This window comes from Nelumbo lutea, chromosome 4, assembly GCF_056320005.1.
Source record: "Nelumbo lutea isolate HS-2025 chromosome 4, American lotus-T2T, whole genome shotgun sequence".
In the NCBI taxonomy this organism is placed as follows: Eukaryota; Viridiplantae; Streptophyta; class Magnoliopsida; order Proteales; family Nelumbonaceae; genus Nelumbo; species Nelumbo lutea.
In genome coordinates, this window is record NC_142687.1 from 28991455 (window position 1) to 29017403 (window position 25949).

At 36.3% G+C, this 25949-nt stretch overlaps 2 protein-coding genes across 3 annotated transcripts in view; both read right to left on the reverse strand.

The window, feature by feature from the left end:
• LOC148854865 (zinc transporter) overlaps positions 1 to 2873 on the reverse strand; it is a 41992-nt gene extending 39119 nt beyond the window's left edge. Inside the window, exons 1-3 of the mRNA XM_088985652.1 lie at positions 2569 to 2873; positions 1288 to 1480; positions 703 to 788 (exon numbers count right to left, since the gene is read on the reverse strand). Of these exons, the coding sequence (XP_088841778.1) occupies positions 703 to 788; positions 1288 to 1480; positions 2569 to 2627 (338 nt within the window). The 5' untranslated portion in view covers positions 2628 to 2873. The remainder of the gene's footprint in view (positions 1 to 702; positions 789 to 1287; positions 1481 to 2568) is intronic.
• A 13108-nt stretch (positions 2874 to 15981) lies between these two features.
• LOC148854866 (uncharacterized) lies at positions 15982 to 18718 on the reverse strand. Of its 2 annotated transcripts, none has more exons than XM_088985989.1 (6): positions 18270 to 18718; positions 18005 to 18124; positions 17743 to 17808; positions 17561 to 17629; positions 17375 to 17452; positions 15982 to 16295 (listed from the first exon to the last, which is right to left on the reverse strand). In XM_088985989.1, the coding sequence occupies exons 1-6, from the start codon at positions 18675 to 18677 to the stop codon at positions 16200 to 16202; spliced, it is 837 nt and encodes a 278-aa protein (XP_088842115.1). In that variant the 5' UTR covers positions 18678 to 18718; the 3' UTR covers positions 15982 to 16199. The 2 variants fall into 2 exon arrangements, with proteins under 2 accessions (XP_088842115.1, XP_088842116.1); XM_088985990.1 differs by having other exon boundaries at positions 17334 to 17452.
• Positions 18719 to 25949: the final 7231 nt, after the last annotated feature.

Below are 25949 nucleotides of genomic sequence, written 5' to 3' on the forward strand. Positions count from 1 at the left end.
TACTCCTCTTTACTTAAAAGATAATCCTTCGGCCATTACACAATGATGGTCCCAAGCTATCTGGGATCTTGAGAGGGGTGGAATGGATACTGACCTAACCTTTTGGCATTTTTTGCACAAAGTGGCCATTGTCAAACAAACCCAGATTCTCAGGTTTGCCAGTCTCAGAATTACCAATGAACCAAGAAATATCTCCTTCATTATTTTAAAGAGGTGATTGGTTAAAAAATGTTATATGATTACAAAGAGGATACCCAAATCAACCTAAGTTCACAACCAATATAAGAAAATACAAACACATTTCCTATAACAAATGGGTGGTGCCAAAGCATTCAGAATCACTATAAACAATAAAGAGTCCCAACAAGCTTCCCCAACTTCATTGCACCCAAGCAATTTCTTTCTAAACATTATTGTACAAACAGAAAACAAGAGGGATGGAAATCCGTTATCCTTTCTCAAAAAAGAAAAGATGAAATTATTATTAAGTACCATATAACCTACAATAGAAAAGAATTGCTTTTAGATATTTTATCTTTCAAGATAGCCAATTAATGATGCAAATTATATAATTCCCTTTATCCATTACATTTAGATATAATTCCACAAATTACAAAATCGACCAGAGGCTATATTGTTCAGAATGAAAAACAATGCAAAAAATACTTTAAATCCTCTTCAAAGGAGTACAATTTGACCTACCTAAGAGGTCCACATGACTTAAGGCCCTTCCCCCACATTACAAAGTATAATGCTGTTATGCCACCATTGATTATAGAAGGCACCACCTGAAACACAATTGTTCATAAGGAATATTTAAATGCAATTTATAGTACATCCATATCAAATGATACAAAATCAACAATAAAGTTACTTTCTGCTCTTGTTTGCATTTAGGTGCTTGAGCAATAAACCTTGAGGTGAGGAATAGACAAAGTGCCCCAAGCCACAAATAGGAATCATGCAATGCTGGCAAGCATAAATGCATAATAAGAAGTGAATTAGATGTGGGTGAACCAGTGAGGTAAAGCGTTTTTCAAGTGTCAAGCCTCATATCAGAAGTATGAGCCCCATAAAGATATCACATGTTTTTCTTAAAATGTGGAAATGTGGAACAAAATGTTGTAGCTTGAGCCTAATTAGCCAATAAAACACACAAAAAATCCTACTGAAAAAGCTTGGATAAGCAACTGGTATAGTCTGCGTGGATATTCATTTATCAGAAAATGAGTTCAGAATTTTAAAAGATTGCTTTTGTATAACAAGAAATAAGAAAGAAGAGACAACCTGTGTATTGGCCAGAGGCCTTCCCTTCCAAGGCCTTTGCAATGCTAAAAAGAGAATGGAAGATGGAACCAGACAACTGAAGATAAAAGCCACAACCAAAGCTCCATTCTCTGATAAATAGTGGTACATGGAGTAGACTGACCATATTCTCATTAAGTTTCCAATAATGTGGATTATCTGCAATGGAGTATGCCTGCAGGAAGAAAACACAGGAATTAGCTATTTGCCTATTTGTCTTACAGATAAATCAAAGTAAAACGGACCAAAAAAACATAAAGCTTAAAGCATTTATCACTAGCATATGTGTTCATCTGCAATTCTAAAGCTCAGAATATAAGAAGTCATAAAAGTTTGAGTTACAAACGGTCCTGCTAAATTCTTACGTTGGCAGAAACCATCTTTCTATGCTAAAGAGTAGGGGTGGAAGTGGCACAGATCACTTTCAGCATTTCTTCAGCTTAAATTGAATCCAACCCAAGTTTTTGCTAATTACTACAGACCAGGCCACAAAATCATCGTGGCCATATATGAACTGAAATAGATAAATTGATAAACAAGAAGGTTTTAAATTTTAATGGATTAACCAAGACCCAATTGAAACAAGCAAACCTAAAAGTGGAGTAAAGAATCAAGTTGTTTGCGTGGAATACCATGTAGAACTGACTCACTCCTACCCCAATTAAAATAGATAAGTTCTCAACGTCAGCAAAAGAAAAACAGTTCACTTAAATTCACAGATGCAGCGTTTGAAAACACCTTAATGTGGTTTTACTAAGTTCCTATAACATTGACGGAATGACATTATTATCTGAAATAGGGTGGTCTTCACATAAATATTAATAAAAATTAAAATGAGCTTATTTTAGGATTTCAAGGAATCAACTCATTTCTACCTGTAATTAACGTTTGAATGATTATGCTTACAGGGAGAGAGACAAAATAACCTCCTTCCATGTGACCACGAAAGTCCCCTAAGAAACGTTGAACTCACAAGCTTTGTCCTTGCACTTGCGCTATTGATATGATTTGTAAGAACTCTATTTCTATTGCCATCAGGTTATCTCAACTAGCAATTTACATGCTACAATTCGATAAAACTTAAAACAATGAATGCATTGCAGCACGACGCAAAGAGGAAAGGCAATTCAATGTGTTAGAGAAATGAACGAACAAATCAGACTGTGACATAATTATTACAAAGGCAGAATTCTTATGAATTAGGGTTTTCACCGTATGCATATAATAGAGAATCAGAAACACGCGGGAACTGATTAATTATACCTGAACGAAGCAGAATGAGAAGTTCCTCGGTCTTCAGAGATCGGCCTTGGAGACATCATCTTTATGACTACTTGGATCTTTCTCCGGTATCAATCTCTGGATTTTTTGACCCGTTTAAAGTTCCAAATGACTAAAAAGTCTAAAACTACGACAGTTTCATTTTACTAGATTTCGGAACATTCAGATTCCTTAGTTCTGTTATTCGCCTTCCTGTGTATTCCCAAATGCAATAGACGATCGAAGTCCCGGGGTAAGTGAAGAAACTCAAATTTGGAGGGTGTAAGGTGTTGGCGTGGGCATAGTATAGTTGCCACTTTTGGCCGTTGCGGTTTTTTAACTAGCCACATAATCGTGTTCATGGTGTTGCGTTTCTGAATTCTGATTGCAGTAAAATCAGCAACGCAACATCATAAAATTGCCAAAAGAAAAAAAAAAGGGAAAAAAAACAAAAAACAAAACTCTTGGGCACTATTCTTGGACTAAACTTTAGGTTTTATTAGTCCAAAAGAATTAAGGATCTGTTTGGTTTTCAGGAATAGGGGTTTGGAATCGGAATTGGAATGGGCTATTCCAATTCCAATTGTTTGGTTGGGCGGAATTGGAATCTCATTCCCATTCTTGCTGGAAAGGCATTCCCCCATTTGAGCCCCTCCCTTGGGAATGAAATATCATTTCTGCTGATTTTAAATCTCATTCCCATTCCTATATGGACCAAACAGACTATGGGAATGGATGATTCCGATTTTGATTCCAATTCCGATTCCGACTATAAACCAAATGGACCCTAAGATTATTAAGGACCTGTATGCTTTGAGGGATCCTGAATTGGAATCAGAGTGGGTCATTTCAATTTTGACTGTTTGGTTGGATGGAATCGGAATCCCATATCCATTCTTGATAGATTGGCCATTCCCTCCCCTTCTATTGGAAATGAAATTCCATTCTAACTAATTTTAATTCCCATTCCAATTCCTGTCTGAACCACCAGACTATTAGAATAAATCAATCTGATTCAATTCCAATTCCAACAATAAACCAAACAGACCCTAAAAACCACCATAGAGGATCTATGGAAAGCATTAGATTGGCATTTTCAATTTCAAGTCTCACTTCATCAGATCTACTATCCACGGCTTTGCGCCTCAACACATCCTATTAGACTATGATTGGTTTGAATGAAAAAGTAGGAAAAGGAAGAAAAATCATACAAAGCTTGTAAAAATTTCTCTACATTTCCCTTCCTTTCCTTACTTTTTCCTTCAGACTAAACACAGCCTTAAATATCAACCCATGGATGAAAAATTACAATCCAGCAGCCTAAGGAAAATACCATCATGATCCAATGGTCCAAACCATAAAGGTGGGCGTGGGTCGTAAGGGACTGTAGTTAGCCGTTAGGATTGCTTGGGCTTGTGTTTTTTGGTCTTTGGGCTGATTTTGGGCCTGGAATCTAGTGTTTTAACTTTTTATTTTCACTGTGTCTAGTTGAATTTGGGCCCAGACTTCTGTTAACCCAAACCCAGAACCACAACAAAGGTCTAGACTGGGCTGGGCCCAGAACCACAAAAAAGGTTACACCCAATTTTTGTGTATAACCCATCCTTTGTTGTGGGTTGGCCTGGGCTTGGATTAACTGAGATCTGGGCCCAAGACAAAGGGAAAACAAGATTTCAAGCCCAAGATGAGCCCAAAGCCCAAACTTTCAGCCCAAATTGCAACACTTATTGAGAAACAACCCACCCATGTATAGTGCAAATACTGAGATTCAGTTTGAAAGGAGTACAAATACAAAATATGTACAGTGTAAATACATACAAAATAATACAAAGGCTGCATTTGGAAAATATGCAAATATGTAGAATATAAAATGGTTCATATAAATTGTAAAATTAGGTTAGTTTTGCACTGACAAATTTATCTTCTTACCAATCAGACTTTTTAGCTGTAATGGATGCAAACATGAATTCCAATAAAGCATATGCTTTTTTTTATCAAAAAGCCCACTCGAATGTAAATTTACTTCTTTTTTATTGATGTATTTTTACATCTTATTATCAATATAAATATGCATTGGCCTGTCATTTGTCAATGCATAAATTTAATGTTGCCAAACACAGGAAAAAGTGAACCAGAGTGCAAATTTATTCTGAACTGGAATTTACATTTCATTTGCATCATTTTCAAACGCAGCCAAAACATAAGGTTTTGCACTCTACAAATTTGCATTTGTACTCCTTCCAAACTGAGCCTGAAATACAAGGCTTTGCACAGTACATATTTGTATTTACAATCTTTCCAAACTAATCCTAAGGTTGTATTTGTGTTTGGTAAAAGTGCAAATACAAATATGTACAGTACAAAGCTTTGTATGCTGTATTTCTAAACCTATATTTGCATTGTACATATTTGTATTTACATTCTTTCCAAACCAAGTCTAAGAGACTGTCTTTAGCCCTTAGGGTTGCACAACTTGGGCATGTACTTTTGGGCTTTAAAGCACATTTTGGACCTGGAACCTTGTGTTTTAATTTTCCCTGTCTGGTTGGACTTGGACCCAGATCTATGTTAACCCAAGCCCTCCCAACCTAAGATTTATAAATCCAACAAAGGGTGGGCTGGTCCTGCATCTGCGCACTCAAGTTACAACCCTAGCTATTAGGTCCAGGAGTCACTTTCAAAAATTCCACCTTTAAAGAAGAGCAACGGAATGAACACTAGACAAACGCATGTAAAACAAGTTGCAGAATCAATCAAGAGTAGAGCTTGAATTTCCTACCCACAAGAACTCTACCCACACTTACCCACATGATATCACATCCCCACATAGGGAACATCTCCTGTGCTTGTATGCAATTATGCTCAGGGAGTTGCTCCCAATTCACGGTTGTAGTGCTTTTGTCAATAGTTGTGAGTAGAATTCTTATGGGTAGGAGATCCGGAGTCTCAAGAATAAATACATTAATATTCTATACACATGAGGCCATACCTTGTGTACAAAACACGTGCATATTCACCCTTGATTGGTGGATCCATAGCCTGTTGTTTGTTTGTAGTTCATCTGGACTCGCTTCATCAGTAGATGGTGGAACATGGATACCAAGGAGATACTAAATAATTCTAGAATAAGGGTCCTCCAGCATTTTCCTAGGACATAAGGTAAATTTCCCACACTTGAATTTGGAGAATTTGTGAATCAGTGATCCAACCGTATAAACTTTTGCAATTGCAGATCAACTATTCAACTTGGATGGGACCAATTAAATGCTTTCTCTTTCAGTACTTCTAGAGTCATTTTGAGAAAATGGGAAATACAGGAAATTGGGTAACTTTTTCAGAGACCCATTAACTTAAAAAAATGGGAAAAGATAAAACACTATTTTTCCCCCATTTTGTGAATGAAAATGTTATTGGTGTTCGAAACAATTCATTGAATTTGGGGACCAATTTGAAGCATTTAGGTTGCGAATGTAGTTCTATTCAAATCATCTTCATAAGGCGCCTTATTGCATATAAATTATCACATACCAATCCCCACCACCACTTCCATACTACCAGGGAAAGAGCAGTCTTCGTTGTAGATTGATTGAACAGAAATCCTTCTGGATTTGTCCATACTTGCCACCATTGTGTTACTTTTCAACAAGGACATGTACCATAGATTTAGTTGGCATATAGTTTCAATTATTGGATATGAATATACCGTACATATGTACTTGTTCCAAGTAGGGTTCAGTCCATGGAACACTTGTGAGATGGACAACCAAACCATAGCCCATAAAACCATAAATGAATTTCACAATAATTCACAAGATTATCTGGTCGGTTTGGAATCATTGAAATCTACTAAATTATTATCTTTATTTATTTGTTTTAAGTTTCCTGGGCCCTGTTGATTCATGAACATGGCTCTTGGGTATGAATCTTTCGGTGCAGAAACTAGATTAAAAATTTAAGTTCCCCCCCCCCCCCCCCATCCCCCCCCAAAAAAAATTGTAAACCAAACAGTAGCAAAGACTAGAAAATAAGCTCAGGTAGTTGGGTGGATCAATTCATAGTTTGTGATTTTGGAGTCCTCAGCAAAAACTGGACTACTACTGAGGACTACAAATCTATTGTGACCAAGAATTACAGGCTTTACTTACAATCACCAATGACAAGCCAACAATTCACCTAAAGTTATCTGTAAGTATAGGGAGAAAATGATTTCGTTTGACTTGTCTGGATGAAACACATAAACAATTCATCCATCATTTACATCAGGGCAATTGATCTTTTTTTTGTCGGACCAAAACACTCATATTTAGCCCCAAAACTGTTAGTATGTGAAAAATTCTGTAGAATTGATGACATCGAAATGAACTGTGATCACACAACCCTCCTGTATTGGCATTTGGCACTAGTACCACTTTATATGACACCGAGTCCCACTGGCCCTATGAAGACAGAGGCTACAGTTTCTCCCATATTAGTATGATTCTTTCACTTTTTGAAGATTGTAATACATAGAAGAAGAAGAAGAAAACTTTGGCTTCCAATATGGAGTGCTAGCTTGCGACTACTACCACCACTAGACACTAGTACAGCTATCATCAGCAACAGTGCCACCACTACTATCGGGTAGTGGAATGGGGTATGTATGGCCTCATTTTGGGATGACCCTACCAATGGAATTCGACAATGAGGAGTATTAATCCGATCCAAACTGTCCACTAGATAGGAAACCCCCTAGATATGACATGTTTATTACTTATTCTTTTGTGGCGATTCTTACAAATCCACTTTACTGGTGATACAAATGAATCAAAAGTTGAACTTTAAAAATTATATATTTTGAACATAAGGTTAGGGCTTTGGAATTCCCATTGGCCCCATTTATAGAGGATGGAGATGATAACTTGATCCCCTTTTGTATAAACTTGACTAAAAAACCTTTGATGATAACATCAACGGTTTTTAACAATCTTCATCGACCTGTTTTAACATTTAATATTGAAAAGGAATATTTTTTGGGTAAATTACAAAGAGCCCAATGTATTATTGGGTCAGTGATAAATACCCCCTAAACTTTAATTTGCCACAAGGCCCCCCTTAACTTTCACTTTGTGAGAAATGCCCTCTCCCTTAGAGTTCAATCATTTAACTTCGAAAAAGATTTCCACTAGCTGTTTAAAATTTTTTATACCCCCAAAATACCCTTTTCTTATTTACTTGAACGATTTATGAGTCCATTAGTTTTTAAATATAACGTTGGAGTCCTCTTAGTTGTTCCGATAGATCCTTGCAGATTTTTAGGTAAATTAAATATTTAAATGAAATGATAGAGGTTTCTTTTTGATAGATACAAATTTATGTTTTTGTTTTGTTTTTCTTGTTTTATTGGAGAAAGGTGCGGATAATTTTTATATTTAAGATGAAGAGGCATTCATATCAGTGAGATGAATCAAGAATTAAAAAAAAAAAAAAACTTTTTTTATATGCCAATGAAATGATTCTTGTTATTTTATCTGATTTTGTTTGGAAAAATGGAGGTTTTTGGTCAATTAGGGTTTAAGAGAAAAGAGGGAGGAAAATAAATAAAGAAAGCTTAGATGGGCACTTTTGGTAATTTAATGTATTCCGTTATCTCGCTTAATGACTAGGGGTATTTGTCACGCAGTGAAAGTTTAAACGGGTCTTTGTCCGAAATGAAAGTTTAGGGGTATTTGACCCATATGTGGATTTTTATAATTTACCCTTTTTTTCTTTTTTGTAAATTACCACTAAGATGTTAGTGACTTTTTTATTGTCTAGAGAAGAAATAATCATAAATAAAATGAAAGAGAAAATTATAAGAAATAATTCACCTAATTAAAGAATATACATCTGTTCAGATCTATTTATTTTACGAGGAAATATGACTTTGCTTCCTACATCAACAACCTTGGGGTTGGGGATGACCCTAGTTGAGATGGTTACTCGCCACCCCTGCAAATAGGAGATAATGCAGGTTCAAACCTATAGGCTGTTGGAAATGGTGTAAAACCCGGTTCATGTATTATTGCACCCCGGTCCTCAATTGCAAGCTTTGGAAACGTTGTAAAAAAAAAAACCCTAAGATCAAATTCATGTATCACCCTTCTGAATTTCTGATTAATTTAAATTTAGCTAGATTGTCAAATCCATGTATCACCCTTCAATTCACTTCTATGTAAAGTGTCAATGTCAACCCTCGTCTTCAAGTGCCTATGTAAATTACTGAGAAGTTCACGGCCTCCTGAATACAATCATATTGACTAGGAGTGCTTATCACTGTTGGCTTAAATACTGTTGTACTTGTACTCAGTTAATATTAATTGATAACTAACTCAATGGATGAAATCAGGTGTTTGGCTCAAATTGGTAGGGTGCTTGGGAAATGAAGGAGGTTTATCTAAAGACAATAGGATGTGGTTCAAATCCACCAAGATCCTTCTTTTTGTGGTCAATTAGAGTTCTCTTATCCACCAAAATTTAGGTTCTTTAGAGTTCAGTAATTTCCTCCTTGTACTATTTCCTTACAACAAAAAGAACAGTTCTTTATATATTTTCATATTGATGCTTCTTCAGCTCCTACCCTATATACACGAAAAAGAAAAGAAAAGAAAAGAAAAAAAAAACAGATCAGAAAGAAGGATTTCTTCGTTGAAGTCAGTGAAGCTCAAGTACCACTGACAAATGCATTGAAAAGTTTCTCATGTTTTGTTAGGGTGCTTTAGTTCAGGCAACAATAAATTCCTTACCGTAGTCTAGCTAGCTTTTGGAAACAAATACTATAAACCAGATGTTCAATATCATCTTTTATTGCTCAGTTGTATCGAACTGCATCTATATCTTAATTTAGAACATATCATTTTGCATCTAGTCAGAGCTTGGGCACTAGTTGGTAACAGACTGACCTCAATTTTAAAATTAATTGGGCCTCATAGGTCCATTTTATAACAGCGGCATAGTTCATTGGTGAAGCCGATGGTCATTTTTGGCACATAAATGGAAAGGGTCTAATTTGTATGGTTAAGAATAACCAAATGTTCACAATTTAGCACCCATATTTTGCATTGGTAGTTGCCAAACAAGAAGAGTTAAAATTAAAGTTAAAATCCAGTCCTCAATTGCATGCACCTGAACCAGAGGTGTGATGTTTTACAGCATGTAGTTTTGCACTTACAGCTCAGTTTGGATGGAGTACAAATACAGATATGTATAATATAAACATATACAAAATAATATAAATTAGAAGGTTTTGCACCCTACATATTTGTATTTGTACTCCTTCAAAACTGAGCCATACATTGCAACCAAGAACAGCCTATGGAATCATAAACTCTTACTAGTATAATCAGTCAACCTCATGCTCCCCTCCCCCACCCTTAAGGTTCAAAATATTGATATGCCCGATACGCCGGTAGGGGTGTATCGGGCAATATCGATAATGTTTTCATCCTTTTTTTTCAAAACCGGTTCAAGGGGACCGGTTTAAGGCTTCTCCACCCCCTGAACGGGTCAGAACCCCAATACACCCCTGTAGGACATATCGGGAAGCCACCAGCACGATACGTATCGGCCAATATGGACCGATATGTATCAATACTTTGAACCTTGCCCACCCTTCACTTATGTAACATGTAAAGCTGCTAAAAAATAGCATGACCAACTTTTTTGCTTTTTTGAAGATTTCTTTTAGCTCAATTTGGAAGAAATATAAATACAAATACATAGAATGCAAAACCTTGTATTTTGTATTATTTTATATATATTTGCACTGTATTTGTATTTATACTCCTTCCAAGCTGAGCCTTTAGTACATCAAATTTATATACTAAGAAAAAAGATGCAAGTCCTTTTGGTAGAGGATGCAGGTGAGATGGGGAGTGGGGACTATCCAAATTTGAAGAAATATATGGAGATGATGTAACAGATAGGTACTAAAATGTTCCCAATCTTTTGTTTGCACATTAAGCTTTTCTAGGTTGCACCTTGTAGTCTTAAGGTAGTAAAACATTTTGCTCTTGTTGGTTTCACAATAATGCTTGACAATTGACATTTCTAAATGTCAAATACCACTTAACCTGGAATAGCAGGGCATCAATGTCAATATATCATGCAGTCAATCAACTTGTTTCATAGTTCCCCTGATTCAACTGAAAACATCGACCTGATTCAATTAAAATCCTAACCTCAGCTGTTTGCGCATGTCGAGGGGGGGGGGGGGGGGGGGGAGTCCATGCTTTATCCCGTAAGAACCAATAAGAAGCATCTAATCTTGGAGGTGTGCCTTAGAAATAAACTTGAATTTATATCCTTTCCATTTCTCTTATCCAATACTAAATAAATCGACTAGTTTGGCTTATCTTCCGGAAATTAAAGAAGGATGGACACATTGGTAGTCCCAGTACTACCCGTACATTTGATAGTACAGCAAATATAACATAATCTTTCCATATCTTTATTAATTTTAGAAACATTCAATTCGTGGGGCCTTTACTTTTTCATGTATAGTTCTCGTCATACAGTGAGCTGCTAGTTGATAATGTTTTCGACCTAGAACTGATCAAATAATAGACCACATCTAGAATATGTATATAGGATTGTAATTGACAAGAAAATTGTAACTAATTTGATAAGATTCCTTTCAATTTCATTTTAGCATTCAAAGAAATGATTCAGTCTTGAAGAAGGTGGTTGAATTATCCATTCAACTGATTCTTCTTTCTGTCATACATATCTGGAAGATGGGTCATATAGCAATTGAATGTTTTAGATTGGTAAAAGCAAGCAAAGATTTTAGGTTATGTTTGGTTTGAAGGAAAATGCAGGGAAAGGTGAAGAAATTTTTACAAACCTTGTATAGGTTTTTCTGTCTTCTCTTCCTTTTCTTACTTTTTCCTCTAAACCAAACATACCCTTAAGGAATTGTATGATAGATTGGGAAAATGCCTTTTTTTTTTTTAATGTTTTTGCGTCTATCAATTCTAATGGGTTGCTTTTTCAAGTTTATCTTGATTCTCCTAATATTGAGATACTTGACCATGGAACAGAATAAGACGTATAAAATTTTGTCAAACCAAGGGGAACAATATTGATAAAGAGAAAACCACAAAAATTTGACATACGTATCAAAAGCAATGAAAGGAGCCCTCAATTATTTTGTTAATCAAAGAGGGTTCCATTCAAAATTGCGGTAGGAAAGGCGCTGATGTCTATTTCTATGGCTGTCATTCTTCTCTTCTGTTTTCATTTTATCTATTGGAAGGACCTTTTGAAAGTGTATTTGGGTATTGTTCTTCACATTTTATCACAGGCAACACAATTTTTATTCTTTTAAGAAGGAACCTAATAGTAGTAGCTCTCCGGTAGGTGATAAAATAAAAGAAAGTAAAGTTAGATGGTTCCATCCCACATGGAAGACCACCTACAATAGCTATAAAAACACCATCAGTTATAACTTGAAAGACTAAAAGAGATAAGGATAGACCAAATGTTAAATAACATGAATTGATGTAATAAGAAATGATTTTAGCATTCATAATTTAACAATTAAACTGATACAATAAAAAACAAGAGTAGATGTAATAAGAAATAATTTAAGCATTCATAATTTAACAACTTAATTAATATAATAAAAAACAAGAGTTGATGTAATAAGAAATAATTTAAGCGTTCATAATTTAACAATTAAACTGATATAATAAAAAACAAGATTCAGGTAACCAACCCATATACTTGGGATAAGACTTAAATGACGATGATGATTTTACTGATTAGACACAAATCCAAATTGATTGTATGTTTCTATTTCTCAGTGAAGTGATTTCATATTTTTGTGAAAGTTCAAAAAGGTGATATAATCAAAACTAATTTTGGTGTCGAAAATCTTAAAAGATGAAACCCCACAAAATTGAATATTTAGGATCAACATATATATATATATATATATATATATATATATATATATATATATATGGTATGATAAGATTGATAAAAGCATCCAATGCTAGCTCTCCCATTTTATATAGAAGAAAAAAATATGTAAACTAAAAATAGATTACTCCAAGATGGATGGAGCCAGCAGTTGGTGAAGAGACTATTCGGAATCCAAAATAATACCAGAATCAGCCACATGTCTTGAGTGTGATTGCCCCAATAATAGCCTCTGGTACTGTTAAACACAAAACCTGCAACTTCTTTTCCGTGGATTTTATGGGAGACACAGTGAATAAGGCTCTAGACTAGCCAACAACCTGTTTCATTCAATTCTAAGGCTTTATGATAAAATACCGACTGTCCAAATGATGGTTTTTTTTTTTTTTTGTGTGTGTGTTGGGGGCGGGGGGGAATAAGCCCAAATCCCAGTTGGATGTATATGGGACTCAAAATCTAAAGAGAGAAGAGGATCCATCCATTTAGCTAGTAAGAATAAGATGGATGGGCCCATAACTCACCCTTGTGCATGCATGGTGAATAAGGCTCTAGACTAGCCAACAACCTGTTTCATTCAATTCTAAGGCTTTATGATAAAATACCTACTGTCATACTGATGGGGTTTTTTGAGGGGGGGGGGGGTTGTCCTTGCTCATTGTATTAATAGTTGTCCTCGCCTCAAAATCTAAAGAGAGAAGAGGGTCCATCCATTTAGCTAGTAAGAATAAGATGGATGGGTCCATAGCTCAATCTTGTGCATGGATAGTGAATAAGGCTCTAGACTAGCCAACAACCTGTTTCATTCAATCTTAAGGCTTTATGATAAAATACCTACTGTCAAACTGATGGGGTTTTGGGAGGGGGGTCCTTGCTCATTGTATTCATAGTTGTCCTCGCCTTCAAAAATAAGCCCAAATCCCAGTTGGATGTATATGGGACTCAAAATCTAAAGAGAGAAGAGGGCCCATCCATTTAGCTAGTAAGAATAAGATGGATGGGCCCATAACTCAACCTTGTGCATGCATGGTGAAGAGGGAAATCAGAGTCAATATGGACTCAAGGAAAAGCGGCTTTGGAGGTTAATGGGTTCTTATCATTTGAGAGGCTGGAGAACCCACATTGCCCATGCTCTTATGGGCATGAAGTGGCCCATTCAAGGCTGTCTTCTTCCTCCCCATCCTAAATCTGTGGATGCAATGCACCAGTCTTTCTTACTTCAATTACACCCAAAACCACTCTTTGATTGCTTCCTCCTTTCAATCATTCAGTGTATGAATTGGTAACATCTCTGCGAATCCCACTGTCCATTCATGGGGCCCTACTCACTGTCACTTTCATCTCTGCCATGAAAAATGTCAAAAAATTCTTCGTAGAACCTAGCTGTCCGTCCAGTTGACACACTTGCCCATTTTATCTGGTCCATGATCCGTTATAAGTGTTGTGTTGGCATCGTTAGCCCCAAAAGTAGCAGCCGTACTTCAAACGATCCTTGTCATCCAATAGCAATTATCTTAGAACCCGGTTGGGTAAACCAGAAAATGTGTCCAAACTCCAAAAGATGGACACAAAATTTTAATCTCTGATTGTTATTTCCTTTCTTGGGTCAACTATATATGCAAGTTGGATTAACCAGGGGTCCGGTCCATCCTCTAGTCCAACTGGTCCAGTCCCAGGGTCCATCTTCCACTCTTCCAGTCCAACTGGTCCAGTCCCAGTTTGGATTTTAAAAATGAAAAGATATGATCATGTAAATAACTTGCTTCCTTTCCTTTTATTTATTATATTCTTGATTCATTCATTCATTCATTCATCTTTCTTTTCTTTTTCCTTTATTACTTTTTATTTTAAAATTAGAAGAAACTGGTGTGATGCATAATGGGCTGGTGTTAAAATATGTCCATGTTTTATAGGAAAGTGATTATATTCAGTTTCTTAATAAAGAAGAAAATGAATTGGTTGAGTGAACTTAAAAATACCCATTTTTATCTCCAATCCAATGGATTATTACAAGGAGAATCTAATTATCTTGTACAAAAGGTGGCATCAGATTGTGTTCTGATTTCTCAAGGACAATTATGACTGCAAATCAATACTATTATTACTGATTATCCTCAATATGTTTGCCTTTTAGGTAAATAGAACATTAATACCACAGGTGTTTTACATTGTGGGAATTGGGAGGGTAGGGATTGGAATTTTATGTTGGAATTCCAATTCATGTATTTTGTGAGAACTTAAACCTCACAAAGGGTTTTTCCCCTCTTTTTACATTTCCCATGTTGATAATAATCAGGTAATGGACCAAATCAATAATAATAAAACTCATGCACTCTCAAAAGATTGACCACTGACATTCATAAACATAGCAGTAACTAAAATAAATAAAGTAAAAATATAATAAGAATTACAGATAAAAATAAGAAATTATTAATATGTTTAAAGTATATAAAAAGTAAAGCAAGAAAATTGTTATCCAATTATAAAAAGCTAATTAGCTATTTTTAATTATATATGCCTTAACTCATAGCATAATATGACTTGTATAACAAGAAAACAATAGTAGAAGCACTGTAAGTGCAGTTGAATCTCCACGTCAATTCTATATGATTGATTATCTTCATAGATTTGTGGTGTAATTTTGCACTCAGTAGAATAACTAAACGATATTATTTTGTAACCTTTTCACATTTCTTGTTTCTTAAAAATCCCCCATTTCAATAAGGTAATATAAATAAAAAGGGTCTCAGCATCACTCCCTACAAACGAGACATGTACAAAATGCATACATCTAAATTATTTTTTATATGGGCCCTCTACAAGGAACTCTGTCGTCTTCCCTTTGTTCCAACCTTGCAATCACAACTAAGTAAGAGAAAATAACTAAAAATAAATAAATAAAGGCTAAAGCAGGTTTATTATTGACTGTTAGAATGTGCGCCCACTTTTTTGTCCGTAGGCCCCCGAAGGGCATGGGCGAGGCAGTCCATGCCGGGCTCTACCTCGCTGGGACATCACCCCAATATGGGGTTGATCCCGTGACCTTCTAATAATGGGCTTGGCTCTCTCTCTCTCCCTCTCTCTCTAATTCTAACCTTATTGTTTTGTCTTTTAATGAATAAGTTTTTAATGAGGTTGAGGGTTTCTTAATGGCTGAAATTGAAGTTAGGTAAATCATGATATCTTTGAAACTTTTATTTTTTAATTATTTTATTCAATAAAAGATAAAACAATAAGTCATTTGATTCAGAAATTTCATCTGTTATCCAACGACCCTAAATTATGATAATACCCACACATTAAATGGGCACAAATTTGCAATCGATTTCATCAAGTGAGCAAAATAACTATTTGCCATGTTGTTAGAGAGAGAGAGATGTGATCCTGCCGACATGGTGGTGGGTGTACATACATTTTTCGTACTAGGAAGCACAATTGATACAAAACCATGGGTTTAAGGACAACTAAGCAAGAATCTAATGAAGATAAAAATGGTATTAATTAAGCTTTTTATTATTGAATCTTAAGTTAGGCCCCCCCACATATGGGTGTGTGGTTGGGATTACAAATTCCATTTTCTCGTGTGCTACGTATGGGCATGAACGGGGGGGACACATCTGATTTGGCGCAGGGGAAGGGAATAGAGCTTGTTCATGTGGCATGCAGGCTGCAGCAGTAAGTAAGAGCCAAAAGTGGAGTCAAAAGGGCCATGTTGAGTTGAAGCAAGTTAGACCTCCATATCCTCCGTCTCTCACCACCCTTTCTATCTCTTGGGCTTCATAAGCATTTGCCCCCTGCAAACAAAACCGTCGACCAATTATTTCACAAACATTACTCTACATATAGCTGGCCTCAAGATTCATGGTGATTGGTAGGTGAAGCTCAGCTGTCCCTCGCTGGCTTCCTAATGAACCCATTTGATGAAACCCATATGTACAAGCCCATGGGTTAAGGGATCACACTTACTACTTGAGCCTTATTCTTGATCAGTTCATTCACTCTCACAAAGGCCCAAGGGGATGTGGACCGGTACAAGATTTGTTACGTACTTTGGAGGAATTTTAATCTTTAGGCTTTAGCTGATTGATGTGCAAGACAAAAGAACAACTTAAAACACCACTCCACGTTATGGAGCTCACATTTCCTGCGACTGCAGTCACAGTACATCCCTGAGACCTCTCAATAAAACACAAACACACCAGCATTTCCAATAAATTCAATACATCACATCAACTGTTTTCTTTCTTTATTTCAAACTCTGGTGTGTTTGCATTTCATTGGGGGGTCACATGCGATATGGTCGCAGGAAATGCGAGCTCCACGTTATGGGTCACCTGCCAAGGTGTGACTGTATTTGCAACATCTCTCAGAGACAATTCTAACCCTAAACAGGAGGGACGTCCGGCATGAATAGGGCTGCCATGGCCCACGGTAATAGTTTCTGCAGTTTTAGGCTTTTAGCCCTCTTCTAATGCTCTAGGGGCTGCTATTTCCCATGAGCATTGCTTAGGGGAATTGGGATATGCTCCTCACAGACTGTGTCTATATCTCCCCATGAATAACACATATAAGCACAGGAGATGTCCCTGTGCGGCCAGAACATGCTGTGAGGTCGGTGTGAAGCGCACTGAGTGAGGAGCAGATCTGGACTCTGCTTAAGGGAATTTCCCCATACTGTGGTCCCTTGGAAACATACCAACATTTGGAATCAAAGGTAACTGCTATTGGTGGTACTCACTACCTCATTTCCCTTTTTAGGGTTTCCCTGATTCCAAATAGAGAAGCCTGGGCATATAATACTAGTATTTAGGCATTCTAAGTTGGAGTAGTACATTGAAGGGAAAGCTTGCTTATTCTGGTCTTGAAGGAGTACCTGCGTTGTTTCAAGAGCTTCCATCTCTGAGTTGAAGTCATAGAAAGAACTGGCTGCAGATAGCTTCATGGAAAGAAACTGGAGAAAGCACATAATTAAGAACAAGGAAAAATAAATTAATACCCAAGTTTAGAACTCTTATCAATTCATTAGCAAAACATTCATCTGTTACTACTTAATTATTACCTCCACTTGATTCTGCAATGACTGTACATAATTGATTATTTCATCCAACATTACTGCCATTCCCATTGTCTGCATTTCCAGAAATGCTTGTAAGAAACAAACAAATATATAATTCTTACACAATAGCAAGTTTTCAGTCAAGAAATTGTACTTTGAAGAATTTTCTCAAGGAATTATCTTACCTTGTAGCATCCTGGAACCAAGCCTTGCAAACATCTCAATCTCTCATTGATTTTCTCTCTTCTTACCTGGTCGACAACAAAGGAATCAGGGTTATTTATTTCAAGTTTCAACAGCATGTGATCATTCTTCTCTCTGTAATTTTTTTTTTCTTTTGCTCATAGTCAAATTGCAGGTTAGTTTTGTAACAGTATTTAGATCAGGGGTATTTCTGCAAATTAACCAAATAAATAACTGAAAACAGTATTTAAAAAAAAAAAATACCCGTTCTGCTAAGCTGTGACTGTCAGTGGCTTGGCCTCTTCTTGCTCTAACATGAATAACTTCCTTTGGTGTTTCCCCTTCGTTCTCATTGTTTCTCTTTCTCTTTCCTCTCCCGAAGCTCTGTGAACATGAAGACGAAGCAAACCCACAATCTGAGTCTCACATAAACAGAGCCAATCGTACTCCAAAAGAGTGGTGTATACAAATTCAATCAGGAAGAAAGAAGAATCAAATTAAAAACAATACAATACAATACAAAACATACATTCTTTCTCTTAGTCTTATCATCTCCTCCCGACCCTGTTTCGGAGACCGGAGCGGAAGAGTTCCCGGAGCTGCTCTCCGATACCATCATCTGCTTCTTACTTTCATGGTCGACAGCATCTCCAGCTGAAGCCACGGATTGAACAACTGGCAAAGCATTTGGACCGTACCGGTGAGGGACACCCGCAGTACTATTATCTGCAAAGCTTGTAGAGAAATCCGGCTGCTGTTGGACGAAGAAATTGTCATTGGAGAAACCCGTGAAGCTCTGTATGTTCAAGTTTGGATTTAGGAATCCACTTGGGTTCAACTCTGCGAGCTGGTTCATCATTAGCTCCATGTTGGAGTCGATCTCTAAGAAAGGGAAGGAAGGCCTGAAACTTTGCGACTCTCCTGCAAAATCAGCCATAGGGGTTTGAGTTACAGAGATTCTCGTAGGACACAGAGGATGTTCAAATAATGGAGAGCGTGCAGAGAGCTATTTATAGATTAGTTTTGGTTTTGGATATACATACACCTAGGAGGCTTGGACAACAACACGGGGGTATTTGATATGCTGTAAACTTTCTTTTTATTTACTTTCTTTTTTTGACATGAAAACGAAAGCTAAAATGGAAAGAGGTGAAGTGTTTGGGATTGCCACGTGGCAAGTCTGGCTTCTGTGGTTCTGCTCCCGTGGTGGAACCAACGCCCTGGAGAAATGATATATCCAGTAAGGTGGACCCGTATAAGCTTTTGGACTTTTTAGATTGAATATATAAATAAATTGAGAAAAATTGGGCTAAGTAAAAAGATGGAAAGGCATCCGTGGCTTTTGAGAATAGGTGCAATACATGAGAAGTGTTGGCAAGGACAACGACCTTTGGACATGGGGTCTCCTAATGCCCTGTTTGACAATGTTCCCAATTGTTTCTATTTTTTTTTTTTTAATTCTTGTGTTAGAATAAGAATTTTAAATTTCTGCTTCTCTAGGGTAATAGAGGTGTTTGGCAAAATGTTTTTCAGGAACATATTTTTATTCTACAGAAACAAAAATGGAGTTTGAATAATGCATTCAGATGAAAAGAAATCCCACTCAATCGATATAATAGAAATCCCACATTTCAAGATATCCAACAAAGTAAAAAAAATAGCATGAACAAACGAATTTAGATGATGGAAACTTGGCATTTGTTAGAGATGATTGTTATTGGAGATTGGTTTGGGTGAATCTAGACAAAGCAATGATGAGTAAAACAAAGTAATAACGAGTAAATCAGGTACGACAAGAAGGGATACACCTACCTGTTTACGTGAATCTGGCCGAAAATGTTGTTGGAGCTTTATACCATTTGTCACCGTCCGGTTGTTGATGCAGTAGGAGCCAAGGGAGTTCCCTCCTCTGAGATGTGCAGTGGCATTGAGGTAGTGTTGAATGAACTAAAGGCGATTGCTTAGGACTTGTTTCTATTATTTCGTGTGAAATATCAAACATACCCCTTCTCTCACGTAGGAATCGATGGCATGTATTCATTAATATGCATTAATATTATGAGAACCACACATTCTCAAGGAACATGTTCTTTAAAAATGTGGTTTATCACTCTCAAAGAATGTGTCTTTGGGTATTATTCTTATGCGAGAATAACTTGTTTCTTTCATTTTTTTTTATCAAACATGTTCCTACTCCACGAGAACATCAGGAACGATAAAAACGTTTTCACATAATCTTGTCAAACCGGGCCTTCACTTTTCTGACCAGGGAAGGAGAGCACTCCTACCGTGAGAATCCGTCGTGTTTGTCATCCATTGGCTCAGGAATGGATGGTGGCTTTTTCCTTCATAAGAAGACACGGTGAGAGTAACACATGAGATCCCGAGCCATGAATAATAAATCATTAGCTAATACATTTACTAAGGATCCACCATTTAGGAGATTACCCTGGGAAATTTAACTTATTAGTGTAAAGCAACTTTTGTTGGGCTAATCATTGATTAACTTGAGGAGTTCCTACGGTGAGGCCATTCTTGTCTGTTCATAATTATTAAGGGAGATCCCCTCCATTTTAAATTATACAGTGGCTTTTGATAGGCGTGTGGTAATTACCTTTCAGTATTTATTTTTTATTTTTTATTATAAAAAGATGAGATTATTTTTACTGTTTTGAGTTATTACCTAATCTCAAATTCTTAAATATTTAGAGGTAATTTGGCAAATGGTTCATTTTGTTTTTAAAACAAAAATAACTGTCACATCAACCAAACAATATAATTTTACTGATGTATCAATTGTTTTTTTTTTTCAAAAATACAACCAACCTTTTATCAAGCACCCCCTAAGTTTGAGGTTGTTGTAAATAAATAAACTCTATTAGTGTATAAAGATATACTTGCCTTGTTTATATATAATGTTACGCTTATATGTCATATTTTTACTTGCACATTTGCATAACACACACCTTTGCTCTAAAATAAAAAAGAAAAAGAAAACAGAAAGAATACCGGAAAGGGTTAGGGATAAACAGGAATATAATTTGAAATAGTAAGAAATAATTTAATTTAATAATAAACATTATATTAAACAGAATGAAATGGACAAAACAAGATTCATGTAGCTGATACCATATAATTGAGATAAGGCTCAGGATGATGATGTAAAATAGACCTGTTCATCAATCATGCTCAAGCTTAACTTTTGCCAAAATTTATATGAATTTAACCTGAAGCCTAAACCTAAAGTAATGTAAAATGGTCATGGGTCAAGCCCGAAGCCCGGCCTGTAAATAGGCCTATGCAAAATAAATAGAAAGGAAACAGGCAGTTGCAAGTCATTTCCGTTCCACAAAGCTAATGATGATTGGAGGGTATTCTCAATGACATATATACCTTTTGGCTACAGATCTATTGCAAACAGAAATCGAGAGGTGACTTTAATCCTTGAATTCCTCCATTTTAAGGAATTTCTAAATCCTTTCTGTTTTGGATTCACTGAGTCTGCATAATGGGAGGTGGTAACCCATTCTCCATATCCACAAGGCCACAACTCCCAGCTGAACCAGTTGGCACATTCAATTCCACAATTCAAGGGTATTTGAGACCCCACCAGACCTTAATCCTCCAATTTTGGGGTGATTTCAGAATTTCTAAGAAAGGATGTCTGAGTTATTATGCGGAGAATTCAGTTATGTGTTTTTCCACGTGGCAATGTATTTAGTAATTTAGTTTCCCAGAAGGCCAAGAATATCAGGTAATAGGTATCAAAGTCATAGATGAGTACTGGAAATAAAATTTATGGCTTCATCATTTAATACCTGAAATTTTCCACCTTGCATTTGAAGCACCATGCATTAGGTTTGACATTTCCAATGTAGATTTTTAGAACCCTTTTGATGATAAACCTTGCTCAATATTATTGACTCAAACAAACTTCCTTGTTTTTTGTTTTTAATTATCTTTTTCACATTTGCATCAGAAACTCCACATTCCACATGACTCAAAATTGCAACCAAGGCTCTGATATGTTGTTATCAGTGTAAATTCACTAGCTCCTCAGTATCTTCGGCATTGACAAGGCAATCTTGATTGTAAATGAACCCATGATTCATGTGTCTCCTGTTGCATCCACGTGCCCACAACATGTTCGACACTTTTCCTTTTACCTTTTAACAAAGGACTGCCTTTTTTTTTTTTTTAATGAGATCACTGTAAAGATAGTGCCCCCTCCTTGATGGTTGGGGCATGGGGGTAAGAATTGCAACATTGATGTTGATTGCTCTTAAAGCAATCTGATATGTAATGTACTGGTGTTGTGGAAACAGAGCTTTCATCCTCCATTCTTTCCTCAATTCTTAAAAGAAGAAAGGGATGAAACCATACACATTGTAAACCAATGGTTGTCTCTTATAACAGCATTTACTCGCTTTAGGAGTTGGGTGCCATTGGCTGTTATATTGCAGCAAGTATCTATCATGTCTGTACTGGCTACTCTCCTAGGTTGTGGTTGAGACAGCCTTGACCAGTTGAAGGACAACTTACAATGCATCCAAATTGCCAATGCACCACTGGTATGGCCTAAGTATACAAGGACACCCTTTTCAACCAATTGAGCATTAACCATGTTACCCGCGACGTGGCGCTCAATAGGATAAGAGACGTGTCACACCATAAGAGGGGAGCCAATTGCGTAACGGAACAGAACAGGTGTAAAAGATGACAAGAGAAAACGGGGTATGGCCGTATGGGGTGGGGCTGTGGGGGGGAGGGGGGGACTACCCATAGATTTACATGTGATGTCCATGGTTTCCAAGCACCAATAATCCAAACTTCTTGTAGAACAACCCAAATGACATTACAAACACTTGGGACAAGTAAGAGGTGAGCTAGCTAGGGGGTACGCGTTCCATTTGTGTACTCACAAAATGCATATACGCCCTCAGTTTGGAAGCAATACAAAGATAAATAGGTACAGTGCAAATGCATACAAAATGCAAGATTTTGCACTCTGCATATTTATATTTATACTCCTTCCAAACTGTGTCTACAGCACAAATTAACTCCCAATTGTTTATAGTTCGTGCATGCTTAGCCACAAGAATTTTAGTAATCTTCCACATTATAGCTCTACACTGTGTTTGATTGAATGTCCTCTCACACCTCTGTGGATGAAATCAAACTGTTTTTTATAGATTGCTTTCCTATATATATAATTAAGCAGAAAAGGGTCTCTTAACCGATGAACTTCTTTTTTCTAATACTCGAACCTGCTAATGCGGCTGCCTACTAAAACACGGCAAACGACAAGCTAGTCCTGGGGACCATCACTTTTAGCCGGCCTCGATCGGCCTTTCAGTATGCTTCTCGGTGCAGTAACCCCAGAGCATGTTCTGAATGGTTTAAATGCCAGGGACCAGCTCCTCACGATGGACTTCATGACTGACTAGCATGACTTTGAAGACTTCTCTGTTTCTTTAAAGCTCCACCTCTTTAGAATGTGATCCTATCTAAGATTTCAACAAAATAGAAATAAAAAGTGGGGAGTGTGAATCGAGAATGTTCATTCGCACCTCAACCCACAAGATATTTTGAAGCAACTTGACAAATTCTTCAAGTTTTAAGGGGATATAACTACGCAAGGTTGGGTATGGATGCTCCAATTCTTCAAGTTTTAGTCATACAAGTTATTGCGTTGGGAAATTAACTTATATGAGCATTCAACTGATTATAGTTTAAATATTAAGGCCCCGTTCATTTTTAAGTAAGTTACTTATCTAGTAATTAAATATTTTTTGGTAAGTGTCTGGATAAGTGCATTTATCCATGTTCTTGTATTAAATAAAACAATGACTGTTTTAGCCCTAAAAATCCATTATTAAAAGGGGTAATTTTATCTCCTCGAGTGTTAGACAACTTTCCTCCTCGGGTGGGGGGAAGTTACTTACCCACCAAGTAAATGATACATAGGAAAAATAAATTTCCCATGAACCCCATATAAATCTGAAAGAAGAAAATGAATATCTTGGTAAATGTGAACCAACTCCCCCCTCCCCCACTCAAAATCCAGAAAAAAAAAATTGAACACCCCCTAAAGGTACCAATTAGCTGAGTTGGTAAGGTCTCTAAATAGATGTAGCAAAGATTTGGGATCGTATCCTGCCATAACAAGGGTTGGGGAATGGGTTACCCCTATTGTGTAGTGCTATGGGAATAATAATAATAATAATAATAAAAAGAATATGAAACAGTTATTCCAGAACATTGCTCTCAAATTATAGAGCAAAATAATTATACAAATATATGTCTTAACATGTTAGGCAAACAAACCAACAGAATAGAAATCCTCTTAAGTTCCTTAGAGGTTTCTAAACTTAAAACAATAAGCAAAAGAGAAAAACTCATGGTAGTAATGTCAAGTTTCCCAGAAGCAATGAAAATACAGAAAACTCCTCTAGATCTATGAAAGGTAAGTTATAAGGAGCTATCTACGAGACTAATTTCTTCTTCAAAAAGGGAGAAAGGAAAAACATCTAAACCTTCAAAAAGTGAAAAGGCAGATAAGGCCTCAAACTCATACTCAATAAATTAACTAAGTGAAAGATCTGACAAAGAAAACGAATCAATAAAAGAATTAGAAAACTCATTGGATCTAGATAAACTCTCTTATCAAAGTAAGAAGCCTTATTATCTTAGGCACACCCCCATAAACCTATTATTTGAAGAACCATTTATGCCCCGGGTTGGCTATAACTGCAATACTTTTTATGAGTGGAATTTGGATGAAAAATCTGAATACCAGATTCATGAAATGATACATCATATGGCGATGTATGCTAGTGCTAGCAAATTAGCTAGGAATGATGAAAAGGTAATCGCCACAGTTATTACTGAATCATTTACAGGACAATTAAAAGAATGATGGACTCACTATTTGACTGAAGTAGAAAATGATTTTATTTTGAATGCAATCAATAGAGATGAAGATGGAGAAGTCATCTTAAGTCAAGGCCAACCCATTCAGGATGCAGTCATGACTCTAATTTTGAATAACCTTAGTCATTTTATAGAAGACTTAGATAATATGGTAGAAAGATCAAGTGAACAATTAATAAACCTTAGATGTAAAACACTATCTAATTTTAGATGGTATAAAGATGTTTTCTTGTCCAAAGTTCATAGACTTACCGACTCTAGACAAAATTATTGGAACAGACAATTTATCCCTGGCCTTCCTTTAGTATTTGCTAAAAAGGTTATAAATCACCTTCGGAATATAGGAGGTGATAGAATGCTATATCCTCATTATACCTATGGATATTTGGTCCAAGTAATTAAGCAGGTTGGACTAGACTTATATAATGATTTATGCTTAAAAAGACAAACTAAGAAAGAGAGAACTGACTCTAAAAAAGAGTTAGGAGATTTATGTTACTAGTTTGGAATGGCCCCTAAGCCATCTCGTCCTAAACCGGTATACAAAAGGAAAAAGTCAAAAGTTTATAAAAGGAAAGAAAAGAAGAAAAACAAGAATCCAAAATTCTCTAAAAGAAGAGAAAACAAAAGCCCTACTTATTTTAAGTGTGGCAAAAAGGGACATTATGATAATAAGTGTCTTAAAAATACAAAAAAGATTAATGAATTAGGAGAATCTGAAGAAGAATCGTCAACCTCTTCAGAAGAATGTTGTGGCAATAGAATATGTATTTGTAAAAATGAGATAAGTACAGATGAAGAAGAATCAGGGGAAATCAATGTATTAACCTTGGATGAAGAACATCTCTTAGAGATTCTTGATGAAATTCATAATGAAGAATCAAAGAAAAAGCACCTGCTTATGGTCTTCCAAAACAAAGAAAAGGAAAGTAAAGAAAAATCTAAAAGGCCATTCAAAGTAAAAAATATATAAAGAAAAATCTAAAAGGCCATTCAAAGTAAAAAATATATAATATGTAGTGAGATTATGAGAAGAGCTCAAGTAGGAACCCCTAAGCCCTCTTCTCTGAATGATCTTAAACAAGAAGTTAATGAGTTCAAAATCTCATTAGAAGAGCTCAAGTAGGAACCCCTAAGCCAGGGTTGATCAGTTAGAAGTTGAAAATTTCTGGATGGAGCAATTTAAAAAATCCTTAGAATTAGAACCTGCCGGATTTATTGGAGATGACAAAGAGTTTATATACTCTACCAAGGAAGTCAAGTACCAAAAATGGTA